This window comes from Prinia subflava, chromosome 3 (genome assembly GCF_021018805.1).
Source record: "Prinia subflava isolate CZ2003 ecotype Zambia chromosome 3, Cam_Psub_1.2, whole genome shotgun sequence".
In the NCBI taxonomy this organism is placed as follows: Eukaryota; Metazoa; Chordata; class Aves; order Passeriformes; family Cisticolidae; genus Prinia; species Prinia subflava.
The window spans coordinates 38,462,926-38,488,575 of record NC_086249.1 but is presented as its reverse complement, the minus strand read 5'-3'; the positions used below and the strand labels follow the sequence as shown (position 1 = coordinate 38,488,575).

Genomic DNA, 25,650 nt, shown 5'->3' with positions numbered 1-25,650 from the left:
TTAACTGCTTTTTTGGGTGTAGCCTGAAAGCTGTAGCAGATGTCATGGACTTGGCCCACTCACCAAGACTCTGTGAGACGGTGGGGTTGGCATTTTTGATTTTGTTTAAAAGACATTTTTCAAGAATTTGCTTTTTTAGCCTCGATTCCTACAGAAATGTAGCTCAGGTAATCAAGAATATGTCTCTTTCTTCTCCCAGTCCCCAAAAGTTCTAAACTGTGGAACAGTGGCTAGCAGAGTCACTTTGATCTCTTGGGGGTTGGAAACTATCATTCTTCAGACATCCTCAGTCCAAAGGACCAAGAAAATGCTGGTTAATTTGGAGGGAGGATCTGAAATGCTGGGAGATCAGATTATTTGTTCAAGTGCTTGGGGAAGTGCCAGCAGGGGCTCTGTGTAGCTCCCGCATCCAAAACTGGGTCATGATCTGCCTGAAAGGCTTTTTCTTGTCCTTCCCTTTGTACCTGCCCTTGTCCTTAATTGGAAATATCTCTGTGGTGCACCCTTCCTCCCCAGTGCCTCTGGGACCCCCTCCTGACAGTGCTGCAGAGACTGGCTTTGCTCTGTCTCCCCTCCCTCCTCTCACTGCTGCTGGGCTGCCACAGCCGCCCGGGCTCCCAGACTGCAAGTTGGCAGAAATAGCTCTAATCCGGGGCAGCTCCCTGAGCTCGTTCACGCTGCACTCCCCAGGCAGTGCCAGCACAACAGAAATCAGCAGTCAGGGCGGTTACTGCTGCCAGGAAAATGCATGCTTTAATAACTCCAACTTTAAAGCCCTGGCTGACCCTGTAGCTGCCCCATAGCTGTCCCCAAAGAGTTACTTGTTGAAAATTATTCTCCTTGAAGTTGACTTCCCAGACTGACCTCGAATTCAGAATTTCTCCTAAAATGCATTTTTGAAAGCAGTATCTACACAGTTGCAGGCAAAAAGCAAAGTGCTGCAGCTGGATGCCAGCAGGGAGTGGAGGGAGGGTGCTGCTCGCCCAGCCAGAGACAGGGAGCTGCAATGCAGAGATGCCAAGCACTGAGCCAGGCACTCTGGCTGCAGTCAGGCGTGGAGAGACACTGCCACTTCCAGGCCACAATTCATCCAGCCCAGAAACACATGTCTCAAACTGGTCTGGTGAACCAGACCTTAAAAATACCCAGCTATCCTCCCCCAGCACAGAAATGCTGTAGATGCCCACCTCGGACAGTGAGATGTGTACTACAGGTATTTACAATCAGGTGAGAGAAAACATAATCCTCACCCCGATCTGAATGTTAGTACAAGCAATGCTGCCTTTTAAGAATATCTACATGCTGGGTACAATTTCAAAAGGCTGAGTTATTAAGAAATGAGGCATGAGAAAGACAAAAACTAAAATCAGAGATGACATGCTGACAGTTTAAAAAACCGGGTAAAAATTAAATGTTTGGCCAGTGGCATTCATTCTGGATGCAGTGACAGCTAGGTAGCTGCAGTGCTGGGACAACCTCAGCTCTAGTTTCTCCCTCTGGCACTCCTTCTCCCTGGCTCCAACTGCAGTCTCCAGCCTTACAGCATGATGTAAACTCTCTGGGACAGGGACTGTCCTACCCTGCACTTTATATGCCACCTAACAAGGAGCCTTGTCACCCTTGTCATGCTGCGACAAGGTTGCAAAAAGGCAGTGCTGATGAAAAAACCCGTCAAAGGTTAATCCTGCCTGGGTGACAACGGCATCATTAGGATGTCTTTCCCAAGATTTTCCCATTTTGCATTGTCATTACCCACTGACTACTGGGGGCAAGCTTGTTCTCAGCAGCATGTCAAAATCATGGAAATACATAGACAGATCCATGGCCTCCCATATGTTGAACTCCAATATAAAAACATTTTTTAATAAAACAAGCAGAGAAGAACACAAAAACATTTTCAGGAGGAAATAAGTTTTTCCCCTTCTGAAATAAGTGTCAGCCTTGGACAATTAAGACCTGGGGTCTCCTTTCAAGCTCAGAGAGATTGCAAATAACAGCACAAACCTTGTTATGACAGTATTTTGCTCAATCCTGGCTCTGAGTTCTTCGTTCTGCTGTTGCAGCATGGTGATTTTTTCTTCCAGTTTTAAATTTTTTTCAACCTGCAGCAAAAGAAGGTTTGTTATGTCTGAAGACCACTCAGCACCTGATCCAAGATAATTTGTTCTATATTAGCCTGCGGAGCAACTACTGAAATTTGAAGATAGGTGGAGGTGATTTTCTTGACTGCAGCTGAGAGTTAAGAGATCTGACTCACACCACCACATCACATGGTGAAGTACCTGGGGCCATCAGCAGAGCACTGAGCAGGGGCTGAGCTGAACCAGCCCTTACAACTGAGGGTCTTAGTTTTGCTCAGCACAAATAGATGCTTTCCTCAGTGGTGCCCCACAGCTTTTGACCCCCAAGGAGCCAGCATTACCAGATGTTGGAGAAAGTGCTGGTGACTTGAGCAGCTGGCACGGAAAGTCACCCAGCACTGTGGTATGAGAGGTCAGTCTAGCGATGAAGGAGGAGTGCAAGATGGGATGATGTACATCCTCCAGACCTTACAGTCTGACATCCAGCCTCCGGGATTATGATTCCTCAGTTATGGAGGGGAAAGAGTCACCCACCAGGGCAGATGGTGCCCAGCAGGAGCCTTAGAGTGCTGCTGCCTTCTCATGAGGTGGGCTGGCCTCTGGAGACTCTTCTCACTACTGCTGACAATGTCGGATTAAATGACAGGCTTAAACCAGACACTTAACTTTAAGCTGTAATTAATTAAAATTAATCCTATCCCCAGCATAGGTAGCTTTTATTCAGCACAGTTCAAGGGCAGAATTTGAGGACATCAGTAGCAGTGTGTTGGAACATCAGTAAGATGTTTACAGGCATGTTCCACAGCCTCAGGTGCCCTGTTTCCCCCAACATTTGAATTTAACATACTTTAACACCTTAGTCCTTGGTTTTCCAGCAGTTTGAATTTTGCTGAATTCAACACTTTAGAAAGAAAACAAGACAGCACAGGGTAACCTTATCTCTGTGTGCCCTTGGTTATTGAATTTCCCAACCTTTTATAAAGAACCAAAATATTGTGCACTGGGGATAGCAATAACTCACACTTAATGGTGGAGACATCAGTTTTAGGTTGTGTTTTCCGGTCTGTGCAGGTCATTGTAAAGGATGCTCCTGATTCTCAGATATTCTGGTCTGTCCCAGTTTATTTTGTTACAGCAGCACGTGGATTCTGGCCCCGTTTTGAAATGCTCTGAGAGAGGAATCACCAACATGTGTTCTCTCTCTGCTTCTTCAATACTTTTCACAAGTAGTAGCTATGCCACCTTCATTTCCAGCCTCCCATTCAGCTGCCAAGGCCCTGTGTTTGAAATGCCCTCTTGCTTCCTTGTGAGGCACCCGAGCATTTGGAGACATCCTGTAGGTGTTCTGGCACTTACAAAGGTACACATCTCAAAATGCAAAGCTGTTGTGCCTTTGGGCCACAGCAGACCCAGTGTTTTACTGTGATAAAGGGCAGGAACAGGACTGTGCACTTGTACGCAGTTAAGGAGCAAAAGCAGCTAAATGACCAGGAATTATATAGGCTGTTGTTTGGGATTTTTTTTTCCCAGTTATTCCAAATGTTGGCTTAGCTCCAAGAGTAGCACGTTGGAAGGAGCAGAGATAATAAGCCTCAGTTGCAAAGAGGCACTTTTCTCTACATCCACTTACTAAAGCATCTGTTCAGCAAAATAATCATCAGAGTTCTCAAATTTCCCTGTAAATGGAAACAAATCTTGCTGAATGCTGTGCTGAACCAGCTGCCACAGCTCCCAGCTGAGGTATTGCTTCATCCTGTCACCACACTGTGTTTCACTGTCACTGCAGGTTATGCTGTACAAAATGAATCCCCCTTCCCACAAAAAATGTAATTGATGGTGAACTGGGGAGTTCTTCATCAGGGAATCCCACTAGCAAAGAATAAGAAAACAGCATAGCCTGCAGTAAAGCATTACTGGAGGGCTGGAGAGACCTTTTCTAGAGTAAGCCTTGCTAGAGACTGTTTGCAGAGCATTGCTAATCCACACATGGCTCCTAAATGCCTGCAGGAGCATCGCCAAGACACACCATGGCTCCATCTTCCTCCACGTGCACCCTCCAGCCCTAAAAGGCTACCTGACTCTTGTAGAGGCATATGGTGCAGGCTGGTGCAGGCTGGTGCACCCTGGACTACCACAAATTTCCCTTTCCTCCACTCTTGCTCCACCACCAACCTCGCTGTCTAACCTAACATGCTGAGCAGGTACTGTATGAAGAAGCAATCCAGATCAATGGATGTGAGCCTCTTTGACTGTGTCTTGCCCCAACCCCATGTGTGTACTCACATCTCAAGTTCATCTGCTGTAACCAAACCTTTCCTTTATTACCTCTGTGATGTCTTCTCTGTGGGAAAAATGACAACTCACCTGTTTTTCTAGCTCCATAATCATCTTCTCCTGTTGGTGAATCTGGAGGTTCTTCATTTCTAGAACATGTTTTAAGCTCTTCAAATCTTTTTCTAGGTGTAGATACGGAGCTTGCACAATCTAGGAAATAAATCAGGGATTTGGATATGTCAGCCATACATACATCTTCAGCCGTAAGAGAGATTCCTTAATGTAACCCTGTTGTTTAGGAGAATCAGTGGTGTGAAAACTACCTGCACCTGGTCCTCTGCAGCCCATTTTACCCCTGATATTGTCTCCTTGACACCCCTTTGGCTAGGATTTGTGACTCTTCCTTAGAGCTCAATATTCAAGGTCTCAGCTGGGACCTGCCCCCTGTCCCTGGAGTGAGAATTCAATTGCTCTTCATGGAATCAGGTGATGTGTAATACTTAGAAATGTGTCTTGATGACTGTATAGTTAGAGTGGTCATCTACCTTCAGCTGTTCCTCCGTGTTTTTCTTCAGAGCCTCTTCGAACCGGTCTGCTTTGGCCTTAAGAGATTGGTTCTGGAAGGTGAGGGTGTCTATCTGGTCCTGGTGGGGGGGAAAGCACACCAATTAACACATCAGCTCTGTTATCAGGCCACTTACATTCATACCGGTCAGTCTGCACTGCCAAACTACCAGGGAAGCTAAATAAGGCTTAGACACCCCTGTAAGGTGATTTTTTTTATGTAAGGCCACTTGAACATAGAATGGGGTATTTGATAAGCCTCAGGGAACCACAAAATCCTTGTAACACCTGTGGCTGATGCTAAATCAGCTCATCACCTTGTGCTGGATGAGAACAGACATGTCCTTCCTTGGAAGAGCTGGCATTTATATCACATGCATTTGTGTGGTCCTTAGAGTCTGAATGAGGCAGGAGATATGTTAGCTTTCTAAGCTTCTAACGTGGTAACAAGCAATGATGAGTTAGTGGTGTGGAATTTAAATTATCATTATTTCATCTCAGAGCTATACATGGGAACACCATGTTATTTTAAGCAATCATATTTCTGTTACCATCAAAGGCATTTCTATCTATACAACACCTGTAAAATCCACAGTTGCTGTGAAAATGGTGTTTTTATCTTTCACAGTTGTGATTTCTTGTCTGGAACATTACATCAGCCCTTATTGCAAAACTGCTGACACGCCTCGAGCTGTCACAGCAGTGCAACAATATGTGCTAGTCAGGGCATTAAAAAATTGTAATTAATCTCTGCCTGTGAAAGCAAACAGGGCTTGCATTATTTGCTGTGGCATCTTTACTCGTTCATACATTTCCAAACTTAGCTTGCTCACAGCCACTGCAGGGCCCAGAGTTTGGACAGGCAGAGCACCAGGGGTACCAGCTGGTAAGGGGCAGCAGCCCGGTGTGCTGGCAGCGGGCAGCGTGTCGGGGCTGCCCCGCCAGCTGCTCCCCAGCACCCTTACAGGTGGGAAATAAAGGAACTGCTAACCTGGAGTGACAGACGCAGCTTTTCGAAAGTGTCTTCCAGTTGTGCCTTTTCCAGTTTGTGAGCAGTATTCAGTTCTGGAGAAGTTACACAGACACGACATTACTGAGTGAAGTCCAGCAAACCGGGATCTGAGTGCACACATGTCGTGAGCCAAGCGCAATTTGGGATGCAATTTAGGACATGGCTATGAAATAGGAAACTGGTAGCAATATGCTCTGTGACCTTAGGTAAATTGTTCTGGAAATCAGAATTTCCTGATCTTTCACTCTTTGCAGATACCTCTGTTTCTATGTGACCAGATTCTGATTTTTCAGAACTGCTCAGAATTCTCAACTCCCAGGCATTCTGAACTGAAAAAGGTTAGTCTGACAATGAGCCATTTGCCAGTTCAGAGTGAATATCCCTAGGTCAAAGGATTTAAAATTGGATCCATTTAAAAGCTTGGGTTGCAATTTCTTTGGGCGGATAGATTTCTTCTTAGGTGGGGCCCCCACCTGACATGCAAAAATACAAATGACAATGCTTCTCCCCAAGCTGTGGTAGGTGAGCTAAGAGGTTTATTCCAGTAGTGAGACAGAGAAGACAAAAAACTTGAATCAAGTTTTTTCTGCTAGAATAACTCACCCTGGGCATACTAATAACCAAAGGTTTAATAAACAAAGTGAAATAAAATTTAATCTCAAAAGCAATGGCATCGAATCATCATTCAGTGCAGTAGTAGCAGGTGCCTTTTTAGTATACAGGCACTGTATTTTTGTGTTTTCCCCTCCAAGGCCATGGGTGCTGCCCTCTAACCCCTGCTCAGCAGCCACAGCAGCGATGATTCCATTGCTCCAGCGCAGCGGCTGCAGTGCCTTTTCCAGGCACAGGAGGGCATTTCAGACCCGCACCAGGAGCAGGAAGAACAAACCTCGGCCACCAGACCCTTGATGAATCACAGCTGAATTTTATCATCAGAAAATACTAAAACAATGGAGGGATGAGAATATCCTCAAGCAAGAATCAACTTTTTACTTATTTTCAAAATCACATATGGTAATTTACAAATGCTATGCTAAATACCTTCTCTGCCTATGGGAGAGGGGAATAGACTGTTCTCAGTTCACATTATGCGCTGGACCTTGTCTCTATCACAATGCAGAGCTAAGCAATATGGTTTGGTCTGGGAAATGTAGGAAAATCTACTAGAGATATTTAAAATGTAGGAAAAAATAGGGAGATTGTACAGATTACTGTTAAATGTCAGCTGAAGCATGCACAAAGGCATATGTTTAGACACTGAACTGGCAGGGAGGGAAGAGCTCTGCAGCATCAGTCCCGTGGCCAAACAGTAACACAAAATAAAGGTAGCAGTGCTGAGGTGCAGATTTGCACCAGTGAGAAGTTTTGGTCTGCTCAGCATGGCCAAACATTTGCTGTTGGAAATAATGAGTCTTGTTTTTAGAAGCACTGTAGATATTTAAGGACCTAAATTCAGAGATATCCTGAGAGCTCTATCCTCCTGAGCATCCCAGGATTAGGCTCTTGAAAAAGCATGTGTGCGAAGTGATGTGGAATTTGGATTCTATTTTCAGCAACACATAGACAAAGCTTTATCTTTGACCCAAAGACCCCCCCCTCAGATAATCTGAGGTCAAAGTTAGATGCTGTAGACTGCAGACATCTCTCCCTCTGCCCTAGCAGGAACCTGATAGGTCCACCCCATGTGAAAGCGCTAGACCAACACAAATTTTCTGTGTAATCTGCTCTAGAGGAAGAAGCACAGTGTCACTACAGCATTGATTCCTGCTCTGGAACAGCTGTGTAGCTGTTGGGTTGTCTTTGGCTTACCTTGAATCTTGCAGTCATTCTCATCCTGCAGTACTGTAATGGCCACTATGTGGTTATTTTCCAGCTGTGACATTGCAGCTTCATGAACAGCTGTGAGATCTTCCACCTGTTCCAACAGCAGTGAGCACACACATGGACACATGGTTAGACAGGCTGTGGCACACTGACAAGCCACTGCTGGGGAGCCCCAGTGGGCTGGAAACAGCAAAGGGATCTGCTGAATGTGACACTTCCAGCACCTAAGCCAGTTTTGCCACGTTGATGCCTTGAATGGTAGCATGTGGGCACAGCTGATGGTATTTTGGTTCTTTTAACTTAATGGTGATGAAGAGGTACATAAGAAAGCAAAAGGTCAAAACGCCCTTGGGTGGAGATGCTGTTTATTAAATGCTCAGAACTCTCGACATTCCATTAATCTAAATTATAATAATGACCAGACAGCCCACTGCCATCATGGGAGTGAGGAGTGCAGCTGGGAGAGAGCTGTGGGCAGCCTGTGTTCCAGAGCACCCTGTGGGTTTGGGACTCCTTCAGCACATTGTTTGTTACTAGACTTGGCTAAAGGCAATGTGAAATCCCTAATGATGGTCTTAATCATTAAAGGAACTACAATCAAGAAATCCTGATCAAGATTAAGTGAGTGGTCCAGAGCACTTTCTGAATGCAATGCATCAACTTGTTTTTCTTGGGTTTGTAACCACAGTGATTTTATTCCCTACACTTAACACAATACTATCTGTGATATCTGGCAAGGCAGAGGAACAAACTATTTAACATTTACAGTGAAACAGCTGTTCTGTTCATGGCTAAATGACTTTAAACAGCTTTATTTACTCACAGTTATGTAAATAATGGTAGAAGCTTACTGCAGCTGAGTTTGCCTTGACTGGGATAAATGTTTCACTGCTTTTAGTTTCCATATAACATATATATTAGGTAACCCACTAGAAGCCAAATGTCCAACCATATTGGAGAAAACATGCTCTTGGAAAGGAAGTTGGGCATTTAACACGGAATTTAAAATTATCCAAACTAATTTTCATAATTATGTGGGAGATAACTCAGTGGTGAAGAATTGTTTGCAAAATAATGGGAACCCAGCCTGCTGATGTATTGCATGACAGACCTGAGAAAGGTGGGGGGCAGATGACCCAAAGGGCTTCTAATTGGGCAAGGACTATCCCCTGGCCTTTCCCACAGCACAGTGACCTTATAAGATGTCTGTAAGCTGAAGCCTCCTGAGCAGTGCCATGTTCTTTACCTCACCCTTGCTGAAGCCTTCATTTGTACTCTAATTGCTTCTCAACTGAACAACACCCATTAGAATGATTCTCCTCAACGCCAACACCCTCAGAAGGTGAAGGGGTCTCGCTGCCACAATCCTTGGCAAGTTATTTATCCATAAAGCCAGTTAAATATGTCCCAAATTATCTACAGGGATTTTCCTGCCTTCTGTGTGTTTCACAGCCGCATCCCAAGTGACTCTAATCTTCCAGTGTGACGTCCTGTCTGCAGTTTTTCATGGCAGATAGTCAACTTGGCACTGGGAAGCAGCTCTCTTGGATAACTTACTCTGTAGTTGATCACCTCACTTCACAGTCACATTTATTTCTGGCTATGGAACATACCTCAGGTGGGACTTTTAGGGCTTAATAAAGTAAAATAGAGAGGAGCTCTAGTGGGAGAAGTTCAGTAAGCTGCTGGACAAAACACCTTGAGCTGAGCACCACAAGTGAGAAACACTGGCGAGACAGATCACTTTACTTTGCAGTTCTGCCTTTAGCTGCAAGGAGATGTGAGAATGCACTGGCACACAAGATCATTTTGTGAGGAGTTTGGCTCTCACGCTCTGCTACCTCCTCAGAGACAGCTGAACCTCCAAAACCTGACACAGGAACTGTGTCTCCAAGCAAATAACAGCTGTCTGGTAGTGAACTAAGTGGTGACTGAAGCAACACAGCATGGAAGCTTAAGCTGTGGCTGGAAACCACGAAAGTGGGATGAGTATCTTCCAAATGAGTTTTATGGATACAGAAATACACGCAGATCCATGGTCAGAAGGATTTTGCTATTGTTATTGCCTTCAAGAATGCAAATTCAAATGCCCCTCATGCAGATGGGCAGCTCAAGGACAAGGCTTTTCTCATGTACAGTGTAAGAGCTGCATTTCCTTGGCCAAGAAATGTTGGTGAGCAGCTTTCCAGCATGGCCTGTCAGCCTCCACTGATCCAAGAGCGATCCATTGATCCACTGATACACAGGATGGGTATGCAGCAGAGTAGGAATTCAAAGGGAAAACCTGCTAAAACTCATAATGCTAACTGAACTACGAACTGAAAATGTGGGCTAAAACTCTGAGATACGAGGGTCACAGCCACACTTTCAAAGCAATGGAGAGGAATGTTTGTGTTATTTTCAGTAATCAGGGAACACAGACCTCTGGAGCAAACCAAGAACTATTTGCCCCAAAGAAGGAAAGATGTGTTTCCACTGCTCCTCCATGATGATGAATAGAGCTGATGATTTCTCAACAGATGAAAACATGAGAAAGTAAGCATACTTCTAGTCAAGTCCTACAATGACCTGTATCACCCTTTCTTGCACTGATCAGCTTGAGAGGAGAAGAACCAACATCTCTTCTTGTCCTCAGAGCTTGCAGAAACCCTTCAAAGAGTAGCAGCGTTAAGCTATAAGCTATTTCAGCAAACAATTAACAAATTCCTTCACAAATGCTAATGTTGGGTGATCGAGGAGAGGTAAGCCTTTGCAGCTAGAGTCAACATCTTCCACCAGGCAGACAGACACACTGATAGGGTGAAAAAGAAAAAAAATTGTCAAGGCTTTTGGGAGCACAACCCCTCCTTCATATCAGAAAGAAAAGCAGATATTTTGAAGGGCATTGCAAGAAAACCAACTTGCATAAACTGAAATGAGAACCAGAAGACATGGCTTGGCATAGGTTCTAACCATTTACAGAGACATATTTGGAAAAATCTGATTTAGAACCTGAAAACCTATTTGATAGCACCTTTTAATCCATCCTCAGAAATCAGTTCATTAACAGAAATAAGTAGTTTGTCCAGGACAAAACAGCCCAGCTGCACTGAGTTACAGTGTTTGTTCTGACAAAACCAGGCAAAAGTAGCTGCTTGTGAGAATACTCCTGTCTACACACAGAAAGCAAAGAAAGGAGAAATACCTGGGATGGACAGTCCAAGAGATTAGACTGAATGGTGGGGCAGCAATCAGGGGACCCGGAGTGGATCATCTGTTTGATGTTTAGACTGCATGTGTTGCATGGGTGCTATCACTTCACTGTATTGCCCTTTAACTAGCAAATAACAATGGGCTGGCTCTGCTGGCCTTACCTGTGTGGAACAGGTTCTTATCGGTTATTCTTGCCTTTTTCTTCCTTGGTTTTAGAAATCAATTGACTAATATAGATGAGTTGAGGAGCAAGTATGTGTGGGCAGTGGAACTAATCTTAATGTTTTTATTGTAAAACGTCAGCAAGCATGTGAAGACAAGACATGGCAATGTAACAGACCAGTGTGTAGGAAAAACAGTAGAACTAATAGGGAGAAAGAGCAGTAAAGATATTCAGGATTACATTTTTCCACTCCCAACTCGTTACCAGTGACTTCATGTTGGAGTGTTCAATACATCTCATTACCTATGAATGTGCTACAGTACATTCATGGTAATGAATGTACTAATCAGTACCAGCATGGACTGCTCTTCAAATGCAACAGGTGGAGACTGACCTGGTCCTGATGCTGCAATTTGGCTTGTTCCAGCTGCAGCCTGTGCTGCTCCTGCAGGCTCTCTTTCTTGGCGTTGTACTCCTCCTGCAGCCGCTGCTCCAACGCCCGCATCTCCTCCTGCTGCTGCCTGCGGAGCTGCTTCCCCTCCTCCTCGAAGCGCCTCTGCAGCTCCTCCTTCTCACTCAGGAGCTCCTTCCATCTCGCCGTGTTGAGGTCTGTGGAGACAAGACCACACAGTCCTCACGCTGCCCAGCACCAGGCAGTGGCACTGGGCCTGTTTGTAGAGCAATGAGCTCGGCGCTTCCCTCTCACTCTGTTATACAGGGGATATGAGAGACCACTTCACCAGAAGGATTTGTATCTCACACATCCCATTTTCGAGCTGTTTGAAGCTGCTCATGCCATAAACCTGTCTCCAGCTCCAGCAAGGACCATTCAAATTCATTAATGCACACTTGCTTAAAATAGTCTTTGCATTGCAACAACTATCTTGTGTGCTTCATGGCATCACAGAGTACAGTGAAAGGCTGATATTGAAGGCAATCAGAAAGTGTGAAATTTTTACTCTAGTAAAATTTTTCACTCCAGTGACTATGTCTCAGAATTCACACCACTGTTTTCCAACAGTTCTATCAAGTCAAGGAAAATCAGTCCATTTCGCCCTTTGGTTCCTCACCTTTATAGTCCCAGTATTTCCAAGTCCCAGGAAAGCAATGTCACAAACACTGTGTTCTCAGCCTTTTCCTTTGCTAAAGAACAGTTGCAAAAAATCCAGATATTGAAGACTTGATGCAAGCTGGACAAGATCATCCAGAGTACATTTACAGAGCAATTTTGCTCACTTGTAAAGATCTAACAGGTAAGAAGTGATTAAAATCATCATGACCATAACATTCAGAATACTAGAGAAGGAGGAATAGGTTTCCAATGTCACTGCTAGACCTTTCTGATTTAGACTCATAGCTGATTTAAAAAGATGATCAGGTTTTTGAACAAACTGACAGAATATTTATCCTTCCCTTGCTTTTCAAAAGGAACGCGCCATGCATGGTCCTGTATGGCACTGTAAGTCCAGAGGATTGGGAGCAGCTGTCTCCCTGCTGAACACTTCAAACCCATATTTATCCTATGACAACATATTTCTTCAATATCTGTATCTTCCTGTCTCTTTCTACTGTGGTGTCAGACTGTGCTCATTTTCCTCAGGACAGCAACAAAATTTTCCAAGTTACCGGTGCTGTTCCCACAGCTTATGTGAGGTTCACCCATGCCAAGGTAGTTTGGACACCCAAGTGAACCATTCCCTTCCCCACACAGCAATTTTTACCCTATTTAGAGCTCTGCTTCCACACTTACTGGACACCAATATCCAGACTTGCTCAGCATGTCCAGGTAGATAAACACTACTGGGCTCCTGTTCTGATCCTGGTATTTTCTGAAGTGCTGTGAGGAACTCTGTCCCTGTCAAGCTCTTTGCTCCTTACAGAAAAAGACTGAACCAGTGAGTTTAGCACCTCAGTGGCAGCACATAGAAAGTTTCCCCACTTGTCTTATATCCAGAATGGAATGGTACATTAGCTGGAATGTCTTGTCTCCTGGCAGTCTGGATTATAGCTCTAAACCCTCTGTCTTGCTTTTTGCTTTTTTATTGCCTTTGACATGTAAAGTGACCTCAGAGCAGGAGGGGTTATGCTTGCAGTTCTACCTTCAGTAGAATTCAAACTTATTCAAGCTTAAAATAGGAGATGCAATGAATCCCATCTCTCTCCAGCCTCTCTAATGAGATTACCCAGCACTCAGGGAGGGCTGGGCAATGAAACAACATGCTCTAACCAAAAGAAAGTCCATTTGAAACACATCCTGTAATCTGAAACACAAGACTATTCACAAAACAGACCCTGATGCAGGTTCAAAATGGAGGGAAGAAGGAAGCAGGGAAAGTGAGCTTGCATGGCATGTTCCCCATACATCCAACAATGCTACTGGAGGCAGAAAATGAGGCAATTTGCCCTATACAGAATATTAAACACCTCTAATGAGAAGGAGTGATCCCTACCGTAAGTCTCAGACTAAGACAAATGAGGCTGAGGACTGAAGTGTTGAGGAAAAACTGAATCTCTTCTTAGCAGGGAGATGGACCTTTGGGCCTAGCTCTCCTGGGACAGACAGAGCAGAGGGCAACACCCGTGGAGCCCACGGGTCTGCAGCTCTCCTGCACGGGGAGCAGGAACCAGTGTGGGAGAGCCTGCCCTGCCAGGGCCAGCTGTGGTGAAACAGCTGTGCCATCTCCAGCAGGGACCCCATAACAGATGCCTGAACAGACAACCTGCTTCTGCGGCTGGAAAACTGAATTTAGCTTTCAGTCATCAAGACAGGGATACTGTTAAAGTGAGCTACTCCTGTAGAAAAAAGAAAAAATGACTCAGAAAAATTACATGAAAGTATTACTGACATGAAACAAGACAAGCAGAGCACAACTACTACTGGTCTGTTGTGAAGAGTTACACCCTGGTTTTATTTTTCCTTCTCTGCAGGTATCTCCATTGCTGCTTACAGGCTGGAAATGACTGACACAACGTGGCATTTCCTGGGATGACAGTGTGCTGGGTTAAACGAGACCAGCTACTGCAGCTTCCCTACTCCCTGAGCACTGAGTGCACAACACATGAGCAAAACCCACTTCAGGCTGGGCTGGGAAGGTGAGGGAAAGGCAGATGTTACTGCTGGACTGACCTTCCTTCCCCCACCACACAAAGTCAGGGCCACAGTGCAGCCTCCCTGGCCCTGGCACTTTGCATTCAGGAGTGCAGCTCCTGTGGGAACTGGGGGCTGGTGTCTTGTGGCCTTACAGAGGGACTGTTTCCTTCTGACATGAGAAATGGGCTCTTCTTCCTGACCCTCGGCCCCAAAATCACAGACAAATCACACCCACCACACTCAGGTTAAGTGTCCTCTGATTGGCATATCCAGGGGGAGATGGTACAAAGGCTTTGGCTTCAAAACTCTTGAGAATACAGATAACACAAGTTTTAAACTTGACATTTCATTGCCTCTCCTTCTTTTAGGTTTTTTTATGCATCTCCATACCTCCTCTCAACACACTTCATGTCATTGGTCTGACAGTAAAGGAACAGGTAATTTTGACATTTAATTTCAACTAGGTTGAAGGGAAACAGCTGGCATTCAAAACCTCTTTACAGCACGAGATTCAGTGTTGCAGCTGAAAAGTGCTTGTATTTATAATTTATAAAGATCGGTGCCTTGAGTGTAGAACGATTGCTTGTCATGTTTTCCTAGCTTTGCTATTTCTAGAAAAATACATGAGCAAACCTTCTTGCTTTAAATGACAAGTCCCTCAGTGTTTGCAGAGGCCAAGATTCCTCCCCAGGACTGGGAAGGGAGAATCAGTTTCCTATTTCACCCATGCTGGTTTCAGATGCGGGGTGATACTTTCACAGGAGCGCTGGGGGTAGAAGTGGAGAGTGTTGTTTGAACTTCAATATTTTGTCTGGCTCCAGAAGGATGCAGGTCTCCCTAAGCTATTTTTACACATGGTCCATCGCTGCTATTGCTTCCGCAATGGTTTTATTTACCACAAGAATTTTCCTTAAACATATATTCGTACTTTTCTGAACAGTGGGTTCTCTGTTGCAGTTTCATTGCTTTGCGTAGCAGAATCCTGTAGATTCTGTTCAAGTTAAAGACTGCATACTGTGAAAACCAAGCACATTCAGCACCCAAATTATATCTCTGAATTACAGCTGTTGCCCAAACAGCAAAGTGTTGTTCTCACTGCCTGTATCAAACCTGGCTAGCCCAGCCTTGTTTTACTGATTCATTCAGGCATTTGCATCAGTGAGTCTGACCTGGTAAATTTACACATGAGAAATCAGGAATTTCTGACCAACACCCATGCTGTTTAACTGGACTGGTTATTTTTAAATGAATGAAAAACTACTTATTAAAGTGACGGAGGCAAGTCAGAACTACAGCTTGGTTGTAGTCAAAATAATTCTCATTTTCCCTGAATTTCTTCATAGAATCACCCAAGATTGCTGTTGTCAAATAAAGGACTGTTTCACTCTTTACCTGCATAAATCATGTACAATATTGTACAACACACTGATTCATCTGATAGTGAGACCAAAATAATCCTCCTGTAGCACAGGTGGGCTGTGTCTCCAGTAGCTCCCTCATGTTTCCAGTTATAACCTCAGCTTGAACTGCTTTAGAGACTGCAAAGGACTGCACTGATGAGAAATGCTCTCATGTACATGACATTTACCATTTCACCTCATCCACAGTTTTAAAACACTGGTTGTTTCACAAAATTAAATTTTATAATTTTATATCAATGTAAAACAGACTGTGCAGCAATTTTTGACTTATACTGACAAGCACAGACATTTACCTTCCATATGTAGGGATATACTAGGAATTTTTATTGCTGATGAATTATTTCCCATTCTGCTGAAGTGCAATACCTGCACATGTTCATCTTTTTGTTCATCCCTACTGGGAGTGCTTCTAGCTGGCCATGCTGCATCTCAGGGTTGCACAGAGAGGATTACCTCCACCAAGCAGGTGACCAGCCCCCTGTGTCACTCACAAACAGCCTTTGCTCAGCATATTCATGTCTTCCAGAGGGATGGGAGGAAGAGGTGGCCTGTAATGACTCTCTCCATTATACATGCCCACAGGACCACTGAGGAAAAGACTCTCTCACACCATCTTTTCCCTTTCTGAGGAAGAAAGCCCTTACACATCTACAGCCTGTCTCCCTTCTGAAGCAGTACAGCTCAGGCTGATTTTCTGGGGTGTCTGTGGTTCTTACCAAAACTGTCCCCACATATGCCACCTTTGTGCAGAGGAGGTGTCTGTTGCTGCATGTGCAAGGGCGCTGCCAAGGGCAGGCAGAGCAGTGATCTCCTGTTACTGAGCATGCTGCTCTGTGACCCCCAAACACACATGCAGTTGTGCCCTTGGCCAAGTTCTCTTCTCCAGCAAAACCACCAGGGATTTGTATTCTCTTCAGCTGTACTAACATGGTGTAATGGAAGCAGAGCTCTTTATCTTCAGCACTGAACCTCTCTTTCCTTCCCATGTCACTGCCACTTAAAAAGCACTCACAAAAATGAGCAAACACAACCTGCTAGATTGAGGTGGGGCTTTCAAATGAGAAGTGGCAATTGAACTGAGAACTCACGTGTGCCCTGCCTGAAGAAAGCACCAGTGGCAACAAAAAACTCTTCTGTAAGAGCTGTAGAGGTGCAGAGCATGGAGGAAGGCAGGCATCAGGGAGTAACTGGAAACCTGTTTTGCTATTGCTGCAGTATACATTGGCCATGGGGACAATAAAGCTCTCTATTAAATGACAATCAGACAAAGAATTTCAGAGGGGCAAAGCAGAGAGCACAAGATGCTGGGCATCTGAAAAGGGCTGTGCTCAGCTTTTCTGAAGTGGGCTGTCACGGGCAAGGTGAAGGCAAAGCACAGGGAGGATCTGCAGGTCTGCCCATCCCACAAGGGTTTGGCCTGAGCCTCCCTTTGCTGGCCATGTCATGCTCTGGCCATATGACACAATCTGTGCTTAACGGGTGACCCAGGAACTGGACTCCCACATGCAGGGAAAGCTGAGAGGTCTCCCGTATTCACAGCTCCAGTCATCAGTGGTTCCAACACCTTTTGGTACTCAGGGTGTCCCCTGACGCAGTGGGGTCCTGCTCCCCATTTGCCCTGTGGTAGATGAACCCAACATCACACTCATTCTGGAGAGATTTAAGCCCAGAAGAACTCAGCCTGTTGGTTGAAGCCAGAGCAAAAGCCCATCTTCTCTCTCAGGAGTGGCAGTATCTTTACACTCTCTCTGCTGTCTAGACCAGAAACTAAAAAGGAAAAGAGGGGCACGTAGGTACACAGGGGATACACAGACCAAATGGGATGCATTGCTCTTTCTGTCTTTCAACCAGGAAGAGACCTTAGAGATATCAACAAGCAAATTCTGAGCTTGGTGTCCTTTGGTTTGTAGCTGAACTGCAAAACACAGCAATGTTCTTAAGTCGGTGATGCATTCCCAGTCACTGTGCACTGCAATGGCCCCAGGCTCCCACTTCTCATATACTGTGCTTTCTCCTCAGCAGTGCTGGTGTTTGAGACAGAAGCTATGGGTTTGTGGAGAACAATTTGTTTATCAAAGATGATGCACAGCTGGCTCCAGTGTGTGTGGTGATGAACCCATCTGCACAGTGAAGATGTGAAAGCAAGGTTCCCTGCAAAGTCACAAAACCCTTTGCCACTGGGCTTCAGAAAGCACTTCATCACATGTATGGAGGTTCCCCAGGATCAGGTCACAGGGAATCCTAATAAATGCTTTCATGTAAAGTGAGAAAATCACTTTGTTGTTACTTTTCTTGTACTACTTACCAACTTCCTCCCTGATCTTTGCAAGCTCGACTCCTAACTCCTGTATTTTCACAAGGGCATTTTCATTCTGTTTAAGGAAAAAGAGAGAGAAATATGTATAGTACCCACGTTTATCCCAGATAAGCACTATCACATGTTCACTTAGTAAAGCAGATTAGATTGATTCCTCATACTACTTTTTTTTTTTTTTTTTAGGGGAGGAGAGTGGGATTAATAATGAACTCATTCAGTTTTTAAATCAAGCTTAGGAGCCCCAACTCACTGGCTACAAATACCTTGTATGTCTACAAGTACATGTACACACAGTCACGTGCACACGGCAGTGCAGAACACTCTGTTTACTTCTATGTGTCTAAAAAGACATCTGTATTTTTTTATAATTTTGTGGTCAGTCTGAGTACCATTTATGGCTGAATTGCACGTACAAGATGGATTTATTAAAACTGTTTATTTTTTTCATCTATTTAAGCCTGCATTTAACCACTTCCAATCATATTAACATGTTCACAGAGTCAAACTTACAGAGCAGACTGCTGCACTCACACCATTCTATGCATGGTGAGCATTCCCATACTAACACCACTAATAACCTGATGCTCATGCCTATCTCCACATCTATTTCTGTGATTTTATTTATTAGGGCTCCTTCCCTTGACTAGTCTCAAAAGAAATCTGAATACTTAAGCAATAAAACAGATGAATTGGCTAAATAAAAAACATAATTACATGAGCAATGTTAAACAATGTTACCAAAATGCAAGGACCTTGGCAGCAGGTATCTGACCAGTGCTGTGCAAACTGACATACAAAACTCTTATCTCCATCCACTGGAGTCTGATTGAGCACAATAAATCCCAGCATAGCAATCATATGGGCACTTTAAGTTGGGATGTATCATGAATCATATTAGAAAGAAGACAAAGGAATGCACCCTGCTGGGAACATCACTAATGATTAATAAAACTAGATCAGGTTTCTATAAATATGTCCCAGGTTAGAAAAGGTCAAGAAACCTTTAAGGACACTACAGAAAAACCATATTTAGGAGAAAAAGCAGTTCAATAGCAAATTGAATTAAAAGGGGTCCTAGAAACCAAATCTTTCTGTATTAAGCAAGCAAGGCTAATAAAAATCTAGGGCACAGACAGGATTCATTTGGCTGCAGGATACACAGCAGATAAGATAACAAGTCACTTGTATATTACAAAAATGAAAGTGGAGAAAAAAAACCATTTCAGAACTTGATGTTTCTGTGTATGTTTCCTGCACCTGACTTTTAACTCTGTTAAGAGAAGTAGCACAACTTTATTTCTGGTAATACCAGAATAATAGAGTCTGGAATTTGAATTAATCCTTTACATATTGCCCTTTTGGGATGATTTCCACCAGATCCAAAGGACACACTTTCCAGAAAGTTTGCTGTAAGTAGAGTGACAAACTGAACTGATTTGAGAGCCTTGAAGACTTGAGGAGACCCGGATGATCTTTCTTATTTATTCTTATTCTTATTCTTATTCTTATTCTTATTCTTATTCTTATTCTTATTCTTATTCTTATTCTTATTCTTATTCTTATTCTTATTCTTATTCTTATTCTTATTCTTATTCTTATTCTTATTCTTAATTTTCTTATGCCCTGGAGACCCAGGGCATCTTTCTGATTCAGTTACGGGAAGAAGCCAGGAATGCAAGGCCTGGCTCCTCCAGTGACTCCTCCTGGCTCCATACCCTGCTGAGTAATGCACAGGGGGCTGTGTGCCAGGACTGCAGAGTGTCCAGTCCTCACCAACTGCATTACGCTCAGAATAAAATTATGTGGCTTCTTGTGGACTTCTTTTTCCTAATTAGTCAAAAAGTTGTGGGGGCAAAAAAAGTCCAGATAAATACAGCCTGATACACTAAAAAAACAGATCACTTCACACAGTTCCCCAAACCAGCAGTCTTAGAGGAGTAAGGTTTCCCCTTTTGGAGAACACCATTGCACCTGCCCATACGGTCTGTTTAACCCACTAGAGTCATTTCAAGAAGTGCTCTTGACACACTGCCAGGCCTGGTGCCCTTGAAGGTGTGTGCACAGGGATATACTGGATACTTGCAGATGGGAAGCACCCACTCAAATTACCATCTCTCATGCTTAGAAACAAAAGCCACTCAAAGCAAGGGAGCTCTGCACAAATCATTACCAGCACCTACAGATAAAGCAGAAAGCAAATAAAAAACCTACTCTTTTGGGGAAGTCTTAAAACTTTTGATCCTTCATAAGAAATATTACAGGCTCCACATTTTACATGATGTTTTATCTTAGATAAGGTTTTTCCTACCCTTGAGGACACTTGGCAGTAGCATCCTCTCCAAAAATGTGGAGAATTGCCATGGTGCCATCTTTAAAATGCTATCCCATAACTCCAGCTCCAGCATGGACACCAACCCACCAGGGCAGCAGGAGTCATGTCTGCCTCCCACCACGCTGGGGCTGTGGTTGCCAGAGCAGAGCAGCCCCTGGGGCTACCTTGGGCAGCTGGATCATCAGAGCTCAGGTGTCTTTGCTGTCATTTTACTGCTCTGCCAATACTTCTTGCATTGTGTTTTATTTTGGCCAGAGCTTCCTGTCTGGTTGGTTCCTGTTTTATTTTGGTAAGAGCTTGGGGACCTCATACTTATGTTTCCTGGGAGATCAGATGTGCAAGGGTTGCCCTCAGTGCCAAGGCCTCAAGCAGTCCCTTTTTTCTCAGAGGGTTCTTCTAGAGAGCAATAGCACGAGTCCTCATCTTCCTCTTGGGGAAGAGAAGCATGGTGCACTTTTGGCTGAACATGAAATCAGCCTCATGGTTTCCAGGATGTGCAGTGAACTCACAAATCCCCAACATCTTCTGTGACTGCAACCACTGCTTTGTCAGTGTGACATGATAGGTTTGGACTGCCCACGTTCCTGCAGCACTGTAAACACGACAGCAGTGCAAAACAGAAAAGCCCCTGCTTGTTATCATCAGCGTGGCTCTGCAGATAACCAGCACTCCCCTGTCAGTGCAGCCAGGGAACTGGGAATGCCAGTGCTAAGGAAACCAAACAATACAGTAGGGCAAATCTGGATCTGACTTCAGAATGTAAAGCAGTCACATTCAGTGCTGAGATTCCTGTAAATCCACTGTCAAAACATCAAAGCAATTCAAAAATTCACAAGCACGAAAGGAAAGCTTCCCCAAAACAAATGGATAAGAAACCAAGTCCAGAGGATGTCCCATTGGATTAATCAGTCTTCATTAGTATTTATCTCAACAAAATATTTGAAAGAGAAGACAGGGTAAGCAGCTGCCCTCCCCAGAGGTTTCTGTCTGCTAAGGCTCAGCATATCAAAGGAGCTTTGTAGGGATTCTCTACTGGATCACCACTTGGAGCTGAGCCATTGAGGGTGAGCATCCAAGGACCAAATCTAACTTAGGTTTAATAAGGCTCATCGACTGTACACACCCGTTTTCAGTAGGTGAAAACATCAGAGACCCTGTAAGGAGAATTGTAAATATCCACCATTTCCAGTGCAGCAGTTAAATGGCAAGGAAGAAAAAATATTGCTTTGATGTGATCTGGAATTCCTTTTTTTTTATGCCCAAAAATGTGAAACCAAAACAGTGCGTTTTGCACAAATTAAAATGTCACATTTACTTTTCATGTATTTTAATGAATGATGGATTGCATTACTTTATAGAAAAATGATGACAAAGGTCTTCTGTTGGCTGCATCCCAAGAAATTACTCTGACAGTGATGTAATTTTCATAAAATAAGATTACACTTATGATGGAGATGAAGAAAAACTTCTTCCTCATTCCCAAACTCTGCAATGATTAAGTCTTGTGTCTGGAATACGTCCCATCTCCTCAGACAGAAAAAAAAGTAGAATAAAACAGGTAGAATGATATGTTTGCCCTACTGCTCTGTTGAATAGAAGACACAGTAGCAACTCTTTTTCCTATCATCAGCTCTATAGCATACAGATCTCCCAATATTTCTCTTGAGAAAGGCTTGATGTTGGATAGCATTTCAGCAAGTGAAACAGACACTGAAAATGGCACATGTGAGTTCTCCATTCAACACAGAACACCCTGAAAATGGACTGAGGCATGACCTATGGTGCAACAGCTCCAGAAAACAAGGCAGGTAGGCAGAGGTGTAGGAAGAAAGCAGGATTTTGTACAAATAACAGCAGTGGCCAAACCTATCACTGTAGCTCAGAAAAAAATCAGCTGAATTTAGATACAACCACATGCAAGGACCTGGAAAAATAACTTGGTAAGGAGATGTCATAATATGGACCTGAGGATGGCCAAGATGCTGGTGTTGTCCAAACAGATGAAGAGAGAAAGTAGTGATGAAAGCTTGTGGGCAGAGACACTGAGCAACCTGATCTCATTGAAGGTGTCCCTAATCATTGCAGTGGTCTCGGACTAGACGAGCTTTAAAGGTCCCTTCCAACACAGATTAACCTGTAATTCTGTGGTTCTGTGAAAGGCTCGGCTTTAGCTGCATGGAGCTTCAGATGACAGGTAGACATCCTCAAGGAGATATCACCAGGGAGACAAGTCGAGATTTGACCTTGGATCAGAAATAGTTGAGGGATGAAGAGGTTTGTCTTAGACCCTCTCTCCTCTGAGAGCTACAACCTAACTGAGAGGTACTAATGAATTAGAAATACTACCTAAGTAAACCTCCAGGTACTTTTTAACAATAGGTAGGTAATAGTAGGTCCATCACAGAAATGGAGATGGGTCAGATCAGGCAAGGAATGCCAGAAAATTGCTCAGACCCACATAGGGAGTTAGCAGCAGCCAGGAAGCAGACATGAGAGCCAACCTTCCCAAACTGACATGACTCCCCACCCCGCTAAATTACGTTTGCTTATATTCTAAGATCCAAATGTATGTACAGTGTCTTTACTGTACAAACACTTCTCAATTCTCTACAGTATCTCCTTAATACTCTCTGCACAGATGCTCTGTGGCACTTGTTATTAAAACTGCTCCTCCAGAACAGCTGTCTTTTATGCAGAGCTTTAAAAATACTAAAAAAACAAAAAAATCCCTGACCTGCAAATGGTGCTTAGTCACTGTGGTGCTGTATTCAGACTTTCCTGTGGCAAGGTGTTATATTATAATTGGTAAGAGAACCATATGCATTGGGAATTCTCTTGTACCAAAAATATTTCTGATGATACTTGCAGAAGCAATAACTGAATCCCCCTGTAGCTGATATTCGAAATTATCAACAGTCTTCCTTTAAAAAGAGGTGTTTTAATGCTGCTGTTCAATCATGCTGGTTATCAGGTAATCCTTCCTCATAACACCCTTTAGGTTAAAGTTTACAAGCACTTAGATATTCCACAGTGACTGCACTTTGCCAAGTTTTATATTAATCCACACATTTTTTCTTAACCTGGTTAGCAGCATATCTCAAGCTATATTTGAACTATTATTAGGTAAATGGGAGACACTATGAGTTTTTCATTTAACAGAGTTATGTGAATGTATTATAAAGCCAAACTCTAACAGAATACACAGCACAAACGTGTTTCTGCCAAGATATTGTCTACTAAGCAAATTAAATGCATATATGCATTATCTCACTCTTCTGTACAGAAAACCCAGGCAAATTTCCAGAAGAATAATGGCAAAAGCTATGTGTTCAAAGTGTCTCACAACTTCTCTTGCACATGCTATTTTCCTGCTGCCTGTAGCTGTGTACTTACTTCTGCACTGACATTTCTTACATGACCCATTTTGGTGCCTAGGAATGTGTTTGATTTAGATTCACACAAACATAAGAAAACAGGCTCTTTTGTCTTGTTTCACTTCTCCTAGACTGGAGGATCATTCCTCTGTTGGAGCTGTAAAACTTTAGGAGTATTAGAGGCTGAATAACCTCTCTTCAAACTTTAAAGTTTCCTTTATAACTTGTACTCCACACGGCTATTAAAAATGTAAGAAGAGCAGAGCAAAGTATCAAACCGACTGTTGCTACAGAAGATGCCAGCAGTCCCTCCTTGTTTCACGAGCATCCAACCCTTCCATTTAGACTGCAGGATAAACTTATGTAAGGCACTGCAGTGCATGAGAAAGCGACACTTAGACCTGTCTCTGGTGAAGGGGAGATCAGCACATTGCAAACAAGCCGAGCATCGCTCCCCTCTCCGCCACCCAGGAAGCGCATCCGCCACCGACCCCAGCGAGAAGCACCAGCACAGGCTCTAACGCGGCTACCGTGCTTCCCTTTCCCTAAAGGATAAAAGAAAGAGGCAAAAGTACCGTCTCGTCTTCGCACAGAGAGGGGGGAAAACACGTGGAGCAGCATTTGCCCATCCTGGCAGGACAGCCACCCACCGGACCGACACCCTCCGGACTGCCGCCAGCCTGGCCGGGAGCCGGAGGATGAGCCCCGGGCGGTGACACTGTCAGAAAGGGATGTCACGTTCCCGCACGCCGGCCAAGGGGACTTGTCAGCCTGATGGCTCCCGAGGCGCCGGGGGATGCCGGGGCCGGGGACACCGCGCCGGGAGCGGGGAAGGGACGGTGCCCGGGGCGGCTGCGGGGCACGGCGGGTTCGCCTCCCGGCAAGCGCTGCCCGCTGCCCGCCCTGCCCTGCACCGCTGCTGGCCCGCCGGCTCCGGCCTCTCCCGAAAAAGGTTGCTCCGGCTGGCAAAGGCTTGCCCACTGCAGGGCACGTCCAGCAGCGCCATCGCAGGGAAGCGCCGGGGCGGGCGGCTGCCGGGACGGGGCTGGAAACTTCGCAGCGACAGCTCCAAAGGCGCTGAAATGCGAGACAGAGGCTGCGCTCTCAGCCGTGGTGCCGCTGGCTACTCTTCTTCGTGCCGCATCCACAGCCACTGATCCCCGCAGTTCCCGTCCTGCGCACCCGCTGGGATGTGCCTCTAGGCTGAGCGTGTCCCGGCTGCTGCGGCGCGGCTGCGGGCCCGCAGCGCTCCCCTCCGCTCCCGCCTCTGCGGCTGGGCACGGCTGCCCCCCGGCTCTGCCCGCTCCTGCGCGGCTCTGTCCGGTCCTGCCCGGCTCTGTCCGGCTCTGCGCGGTCCTGCCCGGCTCTGTCCGGCTCTGCCCGCTCCTGCGGGGCTCTGTCCGGCTCTGTCCGGCTCTGCGCGGCTCTGCCGGCGCGCCCCCGCGGCGAGCGCAGCGCTGCGCGGCTCCGTGGGGTCCGGGCGCGGGCGCTGCCCGCCAGACTGCGACAGCGGCCGCCAGCTCTTCCGCGGGCCGTGGGGGTGTCCCCAGCCTCCCGAGACGCGCTAATCTCCCTGAAAGGACTTTCCCTGAAATCGTTTATTTAGAGCGCGAGGACGATCAACACCCACTGGACCTGGGCGACTCCTTGCGATGGCAAAGCCAGACCTCTGCAACGTACCCAGAGACTTCTGTAATTCTCAAGGGCTGGCGTAAATTTTTGGCCATGTATATGTGTATTTACATGACATAACCTAGCCCTAACCTGCATATGCACACGGCTGTGCTGTGTATGTCCAGTCTGTTTCAGTTTGCCCACTGGGAATGCTTTTTCTTGGCCGGACCCAGGATATGGAGCTGCAGCAGGCTCATTGCTCCTGGGCTGTTGCCTTTAGCATGACATATTTTCCTCTAACAATTTACATTAAAGACAGTGCTGGGAAAAGGCAAAAGAGTTCAATGACTCACACCCAAGGTGGTATTTGTGCTGTGTCCACTGTTTAAAA

The 25,650-nt window shown here is 45.0% G+C and overlaps 1 protein-coding gene across 2 annotated transcripts in view; it reads right to left on the bottom strand.

The window, feature by feature from the left end:
- Positions 1 to 25,650, bottom strand: part of MTUS2 (microtubule associated scaffold protein 2) — a 268,830-nt gene that overhangs the window by 8,790 nt on the left and 234,390 nt on the right. For both annotated transcript variants that reach the window (XM_063394734.1, XM_063394735.1), the window contains 7 exons: positions 17,928 to 17,994; positions 11,505 to 11,719; positions 7,741 to 7,846; positions 5,911 to 5,984; positions 4,901 to 4,999; positions 4,446 to 4,565; positions 2,005 to 2,102 (listed from right to left, as the gene is read on the bottom strand). In XM_063394734.1, the coding sequence (XP_063250804.1) occupies positions 2,005 to 2,102; positions 4,446 to 4,565; positions 4,901 to 4,999; positions 5,911 to 5,984; positions 7,741 to 7,846; positions 11,505 to 11,719; positions 17,928 to 17,994 (779 nt within the window). The remainder of the gene's footprint in view (positions 1 to 2,004; positions 2,103 to 4,445; positions 4,566 to 4,900; positions 5,000 to 5,910; positions 5,985 to 7,740; positions 7,847 to 11,504; positions 11,720 to 17,927; positions 17,995 to 25,650) is intronic.